At 39.5% G+C, this 14,893-nt stretch overlaps 1 protein-coding gene across 3 annotated transcripts in view; it reads right to left on the reverse strand.

Moving 5' to 3' along the window:
• The window catches only part of ALMS1 (ALMS1 centrosome and basal body associated protein), a 160,971-nt gene that overhangs the window by 53,401 nt on the left and 92,677 nt on the right, over positions 1-14,893 (reverse strand). For 2 of the 3 annotated variants that reach the window (XM_059659421.1, XM_059659420.1), the window contains exons 13-15: positions 13,359-13,597; positions 8,633-8,815; positions 3,707-3,877 (exon numbers count right to left, since the gene is read on the reverse strand). In XM_059659421.1, the coding sequence (XP_059515404.1) occupies positions 3,707-3,877; positions 8,633-8,815; positions 13,359-13,597 (593 nt within the window). The remainder of the gene's footprint in view (positions 1-3,706; positions 3,878-8,632; positions 8,816-13,358; positions 13,598-14,893) is intronic. The other variant, XM_059659422.1, reaches the window with a different exon arrangement.

The raw sequence follows: 14,893 nt of genomic DNA on the forward strand, positions 1-14,893 counted from the left end.
TTTTCAACAAAGAAATCAGAAAGGCAATAGATTACTAAAGCATAACATAATGAACACCAATATGTCTACCACAGAGCTTAAAAAATAAAGCATTATAAAATCTACACTAATAAAAGAGAAAGATGTAAATTGACCATACCTTCATGACCCCCAACATCCAAGCAGGAGTGAGTGTGCAATTTAACCCAACAAAGATGGTGGATTAATTTGCATAGCAGGCCACGAGCAGCCAGGGGCGGGGTGGGACGCAGGCATTCCGTACAGCCCCAACCGCTCTGGGCAGTGTGGGAAGGCAGAAAGGCGGCTCCGGGCCTCTGGGCAGCGTGGGAAGGCAGAAAGGCAGCCAGGGGAAGGAAGGCCCACTCTTGCACGAATCTTCATGCATCGACTACTAGTAATGATTATAATGATTCTGTGTATAAAGCCTCAATGATGCCATTCTCTTTCTTTTTAATAGCAACATTTATACTGAATTTAGAGTTTATCAATCTTAAGAATTTTTTTTTTACTATATTGTATGAATTAATCAACAATGTAAGGATTGTTTTGCATGTCTTTAAACTTTATATAAGTAGTATAATACTCTATGTCCTTTAAGCAACATGCCTTTTTTACTCAATATTATGACTTGGGGATTTATTCACATTAATATATATGGCTCTAACTGATTCTTTATTGTCGCTTCGGAACACCTGTTTTTTTGATGTTGAATCTTTTAAGCCAATCTTGAATTTTCTGATCTTTTTTTTTTTTAATTTCATATATATATATATATATATATATATATATTTTTTTTTTTTTAATTAAATCTTTATTGTTCAGATTATTACATTTGTTCCTCTTTTTTCCCCCCCATATCTCCCCTCCTCCCAGTTCCCACCCCACCCTCGGCCCTCACTCCCCACCCACTGTCCTCATCCATAGGTGCACGATTTTTGTCCAGTCTCTTCCCGCATCTCCCACACCCCTTTCCCCCCCAAGAATAGTCAGTCCATTCCCTTTCTATGTCCCTGATTCTATTATAATCAACAGTTCATTCTGTTCATCAGATTATTTGTTCACTTGATTCTTAGATTCACTTGTTGATAGATGCATATTTGTTGTTCATAATTTGTATCTTTACCTTTTTCTTCCTCTTCCTCTTCTTAAAGGATACCTTTCAGCATTTCATATAATCCTGCTTTGGTGGTGATGAACTCCTTTAGCTTTTCCTTATCTGGGAAGCTCTTTATCTGACCTTCAATTCTGAATGATAGCTTTGCTGGATAAAGTAATCTTGGTTGTAGGTTCTTGCTATTCATCACTTTGAATATTTCTTGCCACTCCCTTCTGGCCTGCAAAGTTTCTGTTGAGAAATCAGGTGACAGTCGTATGGGTATTCCCTTGTAGGTAACTGAGTTCCTTTCTCTTGCTGTTTTTAAGATTCTCTCTTTATCTTTTGCTCTTGGCATTTTAATTATGATGTGTCTTGGTGTGGTCCTCTTTGGATTCCTTTTGTTTGGGGTTCTCCGCGCTTCTTGGACCTGTAAGTCCATTTCTTTCACCAGGTGGGGGAAGTTTTCTGTCATTATTTCTTCGAATAGGTTTTCAATATCTTGCTCTCTCTCATCTTCTGGCACCCCTATAATTCTGATGTTGGTACGCTTGAAGCTGTCCCAGAGGCTCCTTACACTATCCTCGCATTTTTGGATTCTTTTTTCATTTTGCTTTTCCGGTTGGATGTTTTTTGCTTCCTCGCATTTCAAATCATTGACTTGATTCTTGCGCTCCTCTGGTCTGCTGTCGGGAGTCTGTATAATATTCGTTATTTCAGTCCGTGTATGCTTAATTTCTAGTTGGTTCCCCAACATAACATCGAGGGTCTCGTTAGTTTTCTTGTAGATCTCATTAAGTTTATCGGCGGCTTCTAAACAGTTCTTGAGAGACCTTAAAAGTGTGGTTCTGAACTCTATATCTTCCATTGACAATTTTGTCCTGTTTCTTTGTCTCCGCATTTTGTTATGCTTCCTTGGTGCACCCCCTAGTGGTCTTTGTTCGCAGTCTTATAGTTAAACCTTGATTGTTGTAGCTAATACTAGGGAGGGTTTGACCTCCAGGCCAAGTGGCTATGAGAATCAGCTGTGTCAGCAGTGAGAGAACTTCTGTCCTCTAGGGAGGTGCTAATCTAGCCTTTGCCTGAGGCTATCCGGCAAATGCCTCTGTGCAGGGCTTGGGCGGGGTGGGTCGAACAGGATCAACAGGGTGGGCCGGAGAGAGCAGTTATGGCGGCTCTCAGTCCTGTCCCCAGGGGCTCTGCCTCTCTGAGTTCCAGCACCCGCTGCAAAGCTCGGAGAGAAAGCTGCACTCGCTCTGACCGAAGCCAGACAGTCCCACTTCTCCCGTTTGAGTCTGGGTCCCTAAAGACTCGCCTTTATCTGGAGCTCAGAGTCTGCGACACCCTCCCGATTGAAAACGCCAACCGTGCCCTCCGACGCCAGCCTGTTCCGCGCACTCCGCACCTCAGAATTTGACTTCAGCACTGCGCCTCCTCTGAGTGTCCGTATGCGTTTCTCTTTCCTCCTAGTTGTAGGACTTCCACTCAGCCAGCGTTCCTGTGGTTCTGCGTGATGTCCGTTCCGTCTTTTAGTTTCACTTTTGAAGTAGTTGTTCAAAGCAGCAAACTCCGGCGTTAACCTATGCCGCCATCTTGGTTCTCCTGATCTTTTCTTTCTTTTCTCTTCGTTTTATGTTCTATTTTCTAAGAGATTTTCTCACTCTTATATTCCAACACTTCCACTGAGACTTTTATTTATGGTATAGTTTATGAGCTCACTTAGCTATTATACGTAAGTCACTATTTCTTCAGGCAGACATGTCCCCTTTCCTTTGTAACCCCTTAAGGTAAAAGGTTCTGAGGTTGAACTTTTCCCATGGTGAAATGACTGCATAGGATTAAACCAGGAGAAGGATTTTTCCGTAGGATGCAAAGTTTAAAAGCAGACCAACAATATTATTAACAGACCCCTAGAATAGGTGGGATGTTTGGAGCCAAACTTTATTTCTAACACATCATTTTTATTAAATGTAGCCTGAGTGGATGATGGTTGGCAAGTACTTTGTGCAGACTTTTGAAAAAATTCCCTTAATTCTATAACTTTGATTTCTGCCAAATTTTCCATATCTTCCCCATCCTCAACTGTTTGTCAGTAGAATCACTGAGTTATCTACCAAATTACCACTAGTTTGAATTATTTGACAGATAAACTCATCAGACAATTTAATCAAGATTTTCTATGGTTTCTAGTCTCTAAAACATACTTGATTAAATATTATTTCATTTCAAAGTTACAACGTATTTTTTTTTCCATAGTAAAAATAAAGTTTACAGCCTAGCCGGTGTGGCTCAGTTGTTGAGCGTCGACCTATGAACCAGTAGGGGGTGTGCAGGAGGCAACCAATCAATGATTCTCATCATTGATTTTTCTCTCCCCCCCCTCTCCCTTCCTCTCTGAAATCAATAAAAAAATATTTTAAAAAACAGTTTACAGGTTTCAAAAATCTGTGAAGCACTTTAAAATATTTTACGTTTTTCTACATACCCAATAAGATAGCTAAGAAAAAAGTTTACATAACAAAGCAGAACAAGATAAAGACTGAACAATATTCTCATTTAGGATGAACAGGGGTAAAAGAGAGGCCATAAAATATACAAAGCCAATCCAGTTACCTGTATTATCTTTCTGAATGTTTTTTTTTTCCTTTGATGAGGGTGGCTTAGTTACTGCCCTCTTACTATAGATCCCCTCTTTATGTTTAATATGAACAGAGAATTTCAGGTCATCATCTCTTGTGCCTAGCACCTGAGCCGGGAAATCTGGAGCAATGGCATCATTGGATCCTAAAAAAAATGGGACAGTAGTACAATTAACACAAATATAGCCATTAAGTTGAAGAAAGACAAAAATTTACCTCTTAAAACACTTTTTTAAAAAAAGCACTACAGTGGGAGGGTAGTACAGTAATCAGGAGATGTCAAACAGAAGGTGTCAGACACGTAAACTAAATTGTAACAATACAAGGTGGAGAAACAAATGACAGAAGACAAGACATATAAGGTAGACTAATAGTTCAGAAAGGAGACAATTTCCAGCTCAGGAAGGTTTTCAGAGGAAGGTGAAACTAGATTTTACCTTGGAAAATAAGTAGGCTGTTTGAAAAACACAGAGGAAGGAATAAAGACATTTTAGGCAGAGGTTACAGCATTAGTAGACAAGGAGGCAGGAAAGCAGAGAGTATATAAGAAGCAAACACAGTTGTGCTCACGCTGGGTTATAAAATACATTAAAGAGAGTGATGGGAAATATTAAAAAATAATTGTCTGAAACGAAACTGAGCAGGGCATGGAATCCCAAGCTAAAAATCCCGAATTTTTTTGTACATAAAATGTAACATCAAGATTTTTTAAATAAAGGGAAATATAATTATCTACATTTTAGGAAGATTAACGGGACAATATAAGGGACAAAACATTGAAAGGAACCTCTTATGTAATAAGAAATACAAAACTTGAAACTAATTTTATTAAAAATGTTTAATGTTCCTATATCTCTTGATAAAGAGAAGCTTATCTATGCCAAATATAAGTGGTGAAAGAATATCTCTGGACATACAGGAGAGTTTGTAGTAACTTTAGAATTATCTTCTATAAAAATGTGTTTTCTTTCTAATCTGGAATTCTGTACTTCATGCATTTTCTGAGCACTTAAAATGTAAATGCAATAAATGCTGGGTATTAGTATCATCAGAACAATACAAATGTTAATAAGCCATGAAGCCATTTTTCGAGACAGATTGCAAGGATCCTACGAAGCCTTATTGGCTACAGTACTGATTGTATTTGGATCTTCTCAGTTTCTGTGGCATCACTTTCCCGGGTTTGCTCCCTACCTCTCTGGGAAAGCCCTTGTATCTATTCTTCTACCAAATCTCTCATTGTCAGAGTTCTTCAAAGGGTCAGAACTGAGCTTTCTTCAAATCCTGAGTGAAATCACAGATTACCAATGTATGGAATACTATATATATGCTGATGGCCAACAAATATATATTTATATCTAACTGGGACCTTTCTTCTGAGCTTCAGATTCTAGCATTCAGGACAAAGCTAGTCCTTGAAGAAATCAGAAGAACAATTCCTTCCTTAATTACAAAAAATATGTTATTGTATATTATGGTATAATACAAACTACTATACATGGGGGTCACTCTTCTCACAACTACTTCTAGATGAACAGAGCACACATATTGCCTGCAGCACACAATTGCACACTTGGCACTACCACCTTTCATTCTTGAACTCTTCATTTTGATCCATTTCTTCAGCTGGATAAATCTCCAAGTGAATTTTTCAAGATGGGATGGAAATAGAATATATTTTGTACTTCCTGCATATTTGTGAAAATGTCTTCTCATTGCCATACTGCTTAATGAATATGCACTTGGGTTCATATAGCCCTGAATTATGTAATTATATAAATACATATTTTGCTCCATTTATCTGTTACATTTTAGCATTGTAAATTTGATATGACTAAATTCAGTTCCCTTAACTATACAACCTTTTATTAAAAACACAACTGTGTATGTTTATGTAATTTTTTTTTCCCTTCTAAGTCAAAATCTTTTCCTAGTATGTATGTCAGTCTCTTTTACTCATTTTTGCCTGGATCTGTATAACTTTCAATCTGCATACTGTGTTCCCTTTTTCAGGAGAGGGAAGTTTTCCTCTATTAAGTCTTTGATATTACTTTTGTTCACATTGTTCTGCTTTCTTCTTCAGCTACAGATATAATTCTTGGTTTGGTTTACTTAGCTGTGATTCTTATGACTCTAGTCTTCTTTTTCATCATCTTCATTTATTCTCTCTGTATTTTTAGAGAATTTCTCAAGTTTGTCCTCATCACCAATTTAATTTCCTTCACATTGATTTTCTTCTTCATTGCTTGCAAAATGTATTCTAAATCTACTACCAAATCTTTACATTTTCAGGTAGTCTTTTCATTTGTTCATTTCTGCTCCTCCCTTTTTTTTAAAATTGAGAATTCACATAACATTTAAATAATTATACAATTCAGAAATTCTTAGGATAATCGCAACCAACGCTGCTATCTAATTACAGAACATTTTTGTCATCCCAAAAAGAAACCCTGTACACATCAGCAAATAATTCCCATTTCCCCCTCTCCCACAACTCCTGGCTACCAGTAATCTATTTTCTGTCTATACAAACTTCCTCATTCTGCATATTTCATATAATGGAATTAAAAAATATATGACTTTTTGCAACTGATTTGAAATATTTCTTGTGGGTTTATTTTTCTTTTTAATTCTGTCTGTGTTTCTTTTTGTATTTAGGACTCTGTTGCTAGGTGCATATACACTTATAACTGTTTTACCTTCTTGTTTATGGATTGACTCTATTATCACAATAAAGTGACCTTTTCTGTCTCTAATAATTTTTTTTAAAGTCTTTTACTGTTTATGAATGTTACTAGTCCTAATAAGTAAATTTCTAACACCTGCCTCTTTCTTTGGGATGTTACCTTTGCCTTATCTGTATTTTTTTTTAAATATTTATAGATGTACAACGCATTAATAAACAATGGCTATTAGCACAATTCCTAGGCTTTCATCTAGAGTAACTCTACTGGTCTAAGAAAGGATTGTTTTCTATTCTCAACTCCCTCACACTCAGACTAGATGGAGAACAACATTTCTCAGGATATAATGCACCATCCCACCTGAGTCATTCTCCTCCCACCACTGTCCAATTTTTCTCAAAGTTAATGTCTCCAACTAGATGGAATAGTTATGGATGTGAATGAATAGCAGGACACTAGAGGCCTCAAAAAGTATTGGGAAAACTGATCAGATTTCTGCTGATACAGACATCCTGTCTTCTGAAGTAGGGGGCTTAAAGTGATAGAGAAATCAAAGATTTTCCTACCTACAATCAATTAAGTCAGCTTGTTTTATTTCTGGTAGCCATTAAATGTGTTTTGAAAACCAAAGACTTGCAAATAATGGACATTTCTTCCAGTTTCTGATGAAAGGCTTATTAATCAAGTCTAGTATTTGATGAGTATTTATGTGGTTCTTTTTTCAGTGGCACCAGGGTTTTTTTTAACTCAATTACCATTGGATACTATTTTTGTCCTCTCGAAATTAACCAAAAAGAAGTGTGCTTAAGCCCAGGAGGTCACCAGTTGATTCCAAGCCAGGGAACGTGCTGGGGCTGCCCACTGAATCCCCAGTAGGGGGCGTGTAGGAGGCAGCCAATTGACGTTTCTATCTCTCTCCCTCTCCCTTTCTCTCTCAGAATCAGTATTTTTTTAAAAAAATAAGACCAGAACAATTTATCCTTTCTGTGTAATTTCTGCACATTTAAAGATGTCTACTGAAAAATCATGAAAAAAACCCCAAAACAATTTATATTTAAACTGAACCAAGTCATCTCCTGTGTACCATTCAAAATGTTATTCCATCAATCAAAATCCCACAGCACAGCAACTAAGTATCATTACTTTGAAGTCACGATAGGAAAATTTTCTAAATCTGCAGATGCCCTAGGGTGATCTCAAAGGAGTGATGCAGGATATTTAAAAACTCTAGGGAAACAACAATGATATTTGCTACCTGGTATACACTACACAAACTACTACCTCAAGGTAAAGTTTCAATACTAGATAGTGCTACATTCATTTCAATGCTGTTGTATCTTTACAAACGTGAATTACAGTTTCTGTAATAAAAGCAGGAAACAGGATGTTGTGTTCAATTTTATCAAAAGGTTTGAGATGGTGTGTAGTGCCTTAGCAGTTGCACGTATCTCATTAGTAAGTAACTGTGGTTATTTATGAACAAAATATTTTCTTTCAAAAAGCAAAACCGCAAAGAAATGCCTAACATTTTTGTTTATACTTAATATTTTTGTTTATTAAGTTAGGTCAAAACAACAAGTATATGTGCCCTAATAACTTACTCCCTATTTGAAAAAATACTTATTTTATGTGTTTCACATAATGATGAGGAAAAAAATCACCGAAACATTAAGGGCTCTGTGAATAGAGAAAACTTGGAAAACTCTGACCTAAACAGAGTATACTAACTCAAACAAACAATTGTTCATACAATTTTCTTCATCAAATATTTATTAAATGTTTAAGTACACATAATATATCTGACCAAATAACGCATCTATCTGAACCAAAGATGGAGGCATGAAACACCCATATTTCACTGAAAGATTAAATACCACTGAGCTTTCATGTCATTCCAGAATTAACTAGCCAGTCACAAATAAAATTTCAAAATATAAAATTTTATTTATTTTCTTAATCCTCACCTGAGGATATTTTTCCATTGATTTTTAGAGAGAGTGGAAGGGAGAGTGAAACATCGATGTGAGAGAGACACATCAATTGGTTGTTTCCTGTATGCATCCCAACCAGGGCCAGGGAACCTGCTTATGTGCCAACTTATGTGCCCTTGACTAGAATTGAACCCGGGACCCTTCAGTCTGCGGGCTGCGCTCTATCCACTGAGCCAAACCAGTTAGGGAGCAAAAAATAAAATTTTAAATAATTCTGAATAATACCTGAGTGTGAGCTCTCAATGGTGGTGTCTGATTTGGAATCCATAGGTGAAGGAATTTGACCTAATTGTGGAACATAGGTCCTCTTCGATTTGGAATCCATAGATGAAGGACTTTGACTTAATTGTGGAACATAGTACATCTTCGTACTACCAGAAGGCTTATATGGCAACACTGAAGGCTGAGCTAAGGAGATAAAGATCAGAACAATTAAAAAGAAAATATTAATTCAATGAACAAATACTGAGTGCCTTCAAGTGCCAGGCAGTGTTCAAGATTCTTGGGAAATATCAGTGAACTACAAAGAAAAGTACCTCTGCCTTAAGAGGAGGAAGATATATAGTAAGTAAGCAGCATACTAAATACATTATCTAATATTTTAACAAATTATAAGTGAAATGAAGGAAATAATTAGAAAATAATGAGGGAGATTAGGGTAGGATGCATGCCTAATAAAGTCTCAGATTGTTTAGAAATACTTATACAACTCCATCAGGCAAAAGCAAAAAACAAAACAAAGCCCCCAAAACAAAAATAAAACCTAAAACAAAACCACCACACACACACACACACACACACACACACACACACACACTCACTCTCTCTCTCTCTCTCTCTCTCTCTCTCTCTCTCTCTCTCTCTCTCCCTCTCTCCGCCCCCCCCCCCCCCCCCCACACACACACACACAGAAACCGAGACAATTTTATAGAGGGAAGAATTTAAACAACAGAAAAATAAGCTGTAGCCTCCACTTCTATATGGTCATTGCTGTAATCGTTTATTGCTAGAATATTAACTTATTAATTTTCTTCTTCATGTATATAAAGTTTGATAGTGATGGTTAAATTTACCATTAACAAGGTTGCAGAAAATGAATAACAATAATTGGGCAGAATTACAGTGGACCCAGATCAAGAATAATTATGATCTGGAGATGGAGAATTCTTAGAAAGATTAAGTGGCTTTTTAAATTTTTCATCAAACTTATGTTTGGCTGCAACAGTCTTTTTTAAAAAAATATTTTTATTGATTTCAGAGAGGAAGGAAGAGGGGGAGAGAGCTAGAAACATCAATGATGAGAGAGAATCATTGATCGGCTGCCTCCTGCACACCCCACACTGGGGATCGAGCCCACAACCCTGGCATGTGCCCTTGACCAGAATTGAACCTGGGACCCTTCAGTCTGAAGGCCGATGCTTTATCCACCAAGCCAAACCGGCTAGGGCTGAATGCAACAGTCTTAAGGTTACTTTGTACTGCCTGCCAATGGGGGAAGTAAGTACACAGCAAATAATGTTTGCTTTTGGGAAAGAAACGACTGAAAGGGGTTAAAGAAAGTTCAACTAACTAAATATTTCTTCAAAAAATTTTAAAAATAGAACCAAATATAAACATACAGTAAATTATTCTGAATTTATTAATTCAGATTAGTGGGCAGATAGTCATGTGTTGAGCATAAAGTATAAATTCTATGTACTTTAAAATATTTTCATATAAAAGAAATAATAAAAATTTTACTTTTAAATTCACAATTTCAAAACTATTTAAATCAAATAATATTAATAATTTAAAGTAGTCCTTTCTCCCAGGTACCTGTATGTAAAGGTAAAACCAGAAATTGTGACCTCTCTATATAGACTGATCTACTTGATGTGAGTAGAGGTTTAAAGCACAGTTTCACAGTTGGATTTCCCCTCTTGTGCTTCTACTACCACCTGAGGACAACAGACTGCGGGTAGCTATTGTCCCATTAGCCTCAGTTTCAGAACAAGGCAAGTGAACAGAACGAAACTATTTCTGCTGCCTGCAGCCACATCCCAACTGACACACAAACCAGTGAGTGAGATAAATGTCTGTTATAAAGCACTGAGACTTTTAAAGCTCTTGTTACATAACTGACACATTAAGATGTTCTTTGTGGTATTTATTAAACTCTACAATTTCAGAGTTTTATTTTATTTCACAGTAAAAATGTATAACTATCTTAACATATAAATGTACTTACTTAAATCCAATGCAATTTAAGTGTTGAACCAAGAAATCTTCTTTTATACATTTAGGCATAGCCTCTTTATATCTACAGATAGGTAAACTTTTTGTATACATAGAAAAATTTTAAATAGATTTGTGCAAACTATTAAATACTTTAAAATCAGTAATCTAAAGTTTCCATTCTCATATGGGAGAAGAATGGAAACTTAATTGTTAATTTTCCTGTTATAAAAATAACTTACTCTAATTTTGAATATTATATAGTACCAGAGGCCCAGTGCACAAATTCATGCACAGGTGGGGTCTGGCCAGCCAGGTCCCAATCGGAGTGGATCGGGGCTGGGCCTGTTGTGAGGAGGAGACCATAGGAGGTTGGCTGGCTGACCCACCCTGATTGGGGCCCAATTAGGGCCGGGTCGGCTTAGGGAAGGAGGTGAGGGCGATTTACTGGCGGGCCCCGCCCCCAATTGGGGTAGGTGGCCGATTGGGGGCAGGGCCAGCTGTGGGGAGGGGCTGTGGGCCGGCTGGCCTCACCCCCAAATGGGATGGGGAGGCCACCAGGAGCGGGCCTGGGCGGGGGAAGGGGACACAGGTGGTTGGCTGGCCAGCCCTGCCCTAATTAGAGTGGGGGGCCCAATCTGGGGTGGGGCCGGTCAGGAGCGGGGGCTGCAGGAGGTTGACCGGCCGGCCCCGCCCCCTATTGGGGTAGGAGGAGTGATCGGGGCGGGGCCGGTGGGGGAGAGGGGCTGGGGGGGCCATTCTGGGTGGGGCAGTCCAATCAGGGGCAGTGCCACAGTTGGTTGGCCAGCCAGCCCCACCTACGATTGGGCAGGTTTGCTGGCCTCAGTGGGCGTCATAGCGACCAGTCATTTGGGTTGTTCTGATGTTATGGTTGCTGGCTTTTTATATATATAGACTAGAGGCCCAGTGCACAAAAATTTGTGCACTCAGAGGAGAGGGGGGGGGTCCCCTCACCCCGGCCTGTACCCTCTCGCAGTCTGGGAACCCTCAGGGGATGACCACCTGCTGGCTGAGGCCCGCTCCCCGGGGGATTGGGCCTAACCTGGCAGTCAGACATCCCTCTGGCAGCCCGGCAGCCCTCGGGGGATGTCCACTTGCCAGCAGGGAGCAGGCCTAAACTGCAGTCGGACATCCTTAGCGCTGCTGAGGAGGCAGGAGAGGCTCCCACCACCACCGCTGTACTGGCAGCCATCAGCCTGGCTTGTGGCAGAGCAGAGCTCATCCCATGTGAGAGTTCCCTGACCACCAGAGGGCAGCTCCTGCATTGAGCGTCTGCCCCCGGGTGGTCAGTGTGTGTCATAGTGACCGGTCATTCCCAGTCTTTCTGCTGTTAGGGTCAGTTTGCATACTGCCCTTTTACTATATAGAATAGAGGCCTGGTGCATGGGTGGGGGCTGGCTGGTTTGCCTTGAAGGGTGTCCTGGATCAGGGTGGGGGTCCCGCTTGGGTGCCTTGCCAGCCTTGGTGAGGGGATTATGGCTGTTTGCAGCTGGTTGCACCTCCTTCAGGGTGGGGGTCCCCACTGGGGTGCCTGGCCAGTCTGGGTGAGGGGCTGAGGGCCGTTTTCAGGCTGGCGGGTAACTGAAGCTCCCAACCTCTCCTTTTTTTCTTTTTTTTTTTATTCTGGGATTTATTTACCTTCTATGGCTGTCACTGGAACTGAGAGCCGGCTTTAGCTCTGAGGCTCGGCTCCAGCTCTGAGACCTAGGCTGCTGAGAGCAGGTATCTGGTTTGTTTGGGTTCTATAATTGTAACACTGTTGCTGTCCTGCTCACTCCAGCTCTGATGGCTGAAAGCAGGTTTCTGGAGTTTGTTTAGGTTCTATAATTGCAACATAGTTGCTTAGAGTGCAAGCTCAGAGGCCAGCAGCGGCAGGCGGGGAACCTTGGCTTCCTCCATCACTGGAGCAAGCAAGCCTCCTGTTCGCTTCAGCTGCCTGGCTGCCGGCTGCCATCTTGGTTGGCAGTTAATTTGCATATCTCACTGATTGGCCAATGGGAAGGGTAGCGAAGTTACAGTTAATTACCATGTTTCTCTATTATTAGATAGGATAAGCACTATTAAAGTACTGTCTCAATAATAGCATAGCACTCTAAATAAGATGACTAGTTGCATACCAAAATCCATCTCTTCACTGTGGAAAACACAGCTAAACTATTCTTAGCCTATAAAAAATAATTTTGGACACTTTCAGGCCTATCCCATAAAAACTTTCAGACACTTGCTTCCAGTTGACTGTGACAGTGAATTCAAGGTAATCGTGAATTCCATGTTTCAAAGGCAGCAGAGCCACAGCCAGCCTGGGTCCATGGTCATTGTTTTATGATATTGTATTTGTATTGTTATATATATTTGTATCTATTTATTATAGTGCGTAACATTTACTATAAGACAAAATGCCAATAATTCACCTGCCCACCTAAAATCAAACCTCTATAGTTTTCAAGTTTTTCTGAAATATTTGCTTTCTTATTACAAGTAATAAGCAGCATGTCAACCATAAGCAACATGAGTTCCATATATGTTAACTCTACTGGAAATTAAGATAAAAACATAATAATCACATTCTTTTTATAAAAGATGGATATAAACATGTGGCTCTAATGTTTACAAGTAAAATTAGGTTTTCTGACTAAAAAGACACAATCACAAATTTCTAAGATAATTACACATAAAAGTAGGTAATCTGACCTAAAATGCAATCACATTCTCTTACCTCCGTTAGTGTCACGAGGAACAGCAATCTGTTGGACTGAAGATGATGAAGCAAACTTGTTAGGAGCTTTGTCCATCTGGGAACTAGGCTCTGGAATTTCACGTTGACCATCGTCAGCATTAATAAAAATCTGAGATGAAAACATAGCTTTTCCTGGACTTTCTGTTGTAATCTGAGTGACTGCATCAGATAATAATTTTCTAGAGGCAGAAAGTGGAATCTTAACCTTCTCCAGTGATCTGAACAAATAAGAGAAAGGACACAGCAGGTCATATCCTTGGCTTATAAAATGCCATAATATCTTTCCAAAAGTGGCTTCAAGGTATATTTAAGTAGTTTCAGGGAATGTTTTGCGCAGACACAAGAAATGGTTATTTCTGTAGTTGCCTTCACTTTCTTGGATACTTACAATGCAAACACACGTGAGTTTACTTTTAAAATCTTTTAATTTCAATTTAGAATGCTATTATGTAATTTAGCTGAGGAAAGAGTACTTTTCAGTTCAAGTGAAAATACATTCATTTTTTAAAAAATTACCAGAGGTGCCAAAACCGGTTTGGCTCAGTGGATAGAGCGTCGGCCTGCGGACTGAAAGGTCCCAGGGTCGATTCCAGTCAAGGGCATGTACCTTGGTTGCGGGCACATCCCCAGTGGGAGGTGTGCAGGAGGCAGCTGATCGATGTTTCTCTCCCATCGATGTTTCTAACTCTCTATCTCTCTCCCTTCCTCTCTGTAAAAAATTAATAAAATATATTTTTAAAAAAATTACCAGAGGTTCACTATAAGTTAGGGGACTGTACTAAATGTATAGATACAAAGATAAATAAGAAACAAAGTCTTCCCTCAAGAAGTTTATGTCATATGGGGAACCAGAAGTTTTCAATGTTATAATAACTAGTGTTATAATAATGTTTTAAGATTATAGAGCATTCATATTCAAACAGAATGGAGTAAATGACTGAATCCTACCCTATATAATAAAAGGCTAATATGCAAATTGACCCAATGGCAGAATGACTGATCGTTATGACAAGCACTGACCACCAGGGGGCAGACGCTCAATGCAGGAGCTTCCCCCTGACGGTCAGTGCGCTCCCACAAGGGGAGCACTGCTTAGCCAGAAGCTGGGCTCACGGCTGGCCAGCGCAGCAGCGGTGGCAGGAGCCTCTCCCACCTCCGCAGCAGCACTAAGGATGTCCAACTGCTGTCCAACCCATGGGGAGTGGGCCTAAGCCATCAGTCAGACATCCCCTGAGGGCTCCCGAACTGCAAAAGGGCACAGGCCAAGCTGAGGGACAACCCCCCCAACACACACACACACACACACCCAGCTGTGAGTGCATGAATTTCATGCACTGGGCCTCTAGTAAATAATAGGAGAGAAAAGACAAATACAAATCTTATTTACTGAAGAGTTCCAAATAATATATGTAGATACCACTACCCCCTCACCCTAGCCCAAGGGGTAAAGTGTAATCTCTCCTTCCTTGAGTATAGATTGAATTTAGTGACTGAATTCCAAACAAAATATAAAA

The sequence above is a fragment of the Myotis daubentonii genome, chromosome 12 (genome assembly GCF_963259705.1).
Source record: "Myotis daubentonii chromosome 12, mMyoDau2.1, whole genome shotgun sequence".
Taxonomy (NCBI): Eukaryota; Metazoa; Chordata; class Mammalia; order Chiroptera; family Vespertilionidae; genus Myotis; species Myotis daubentonii.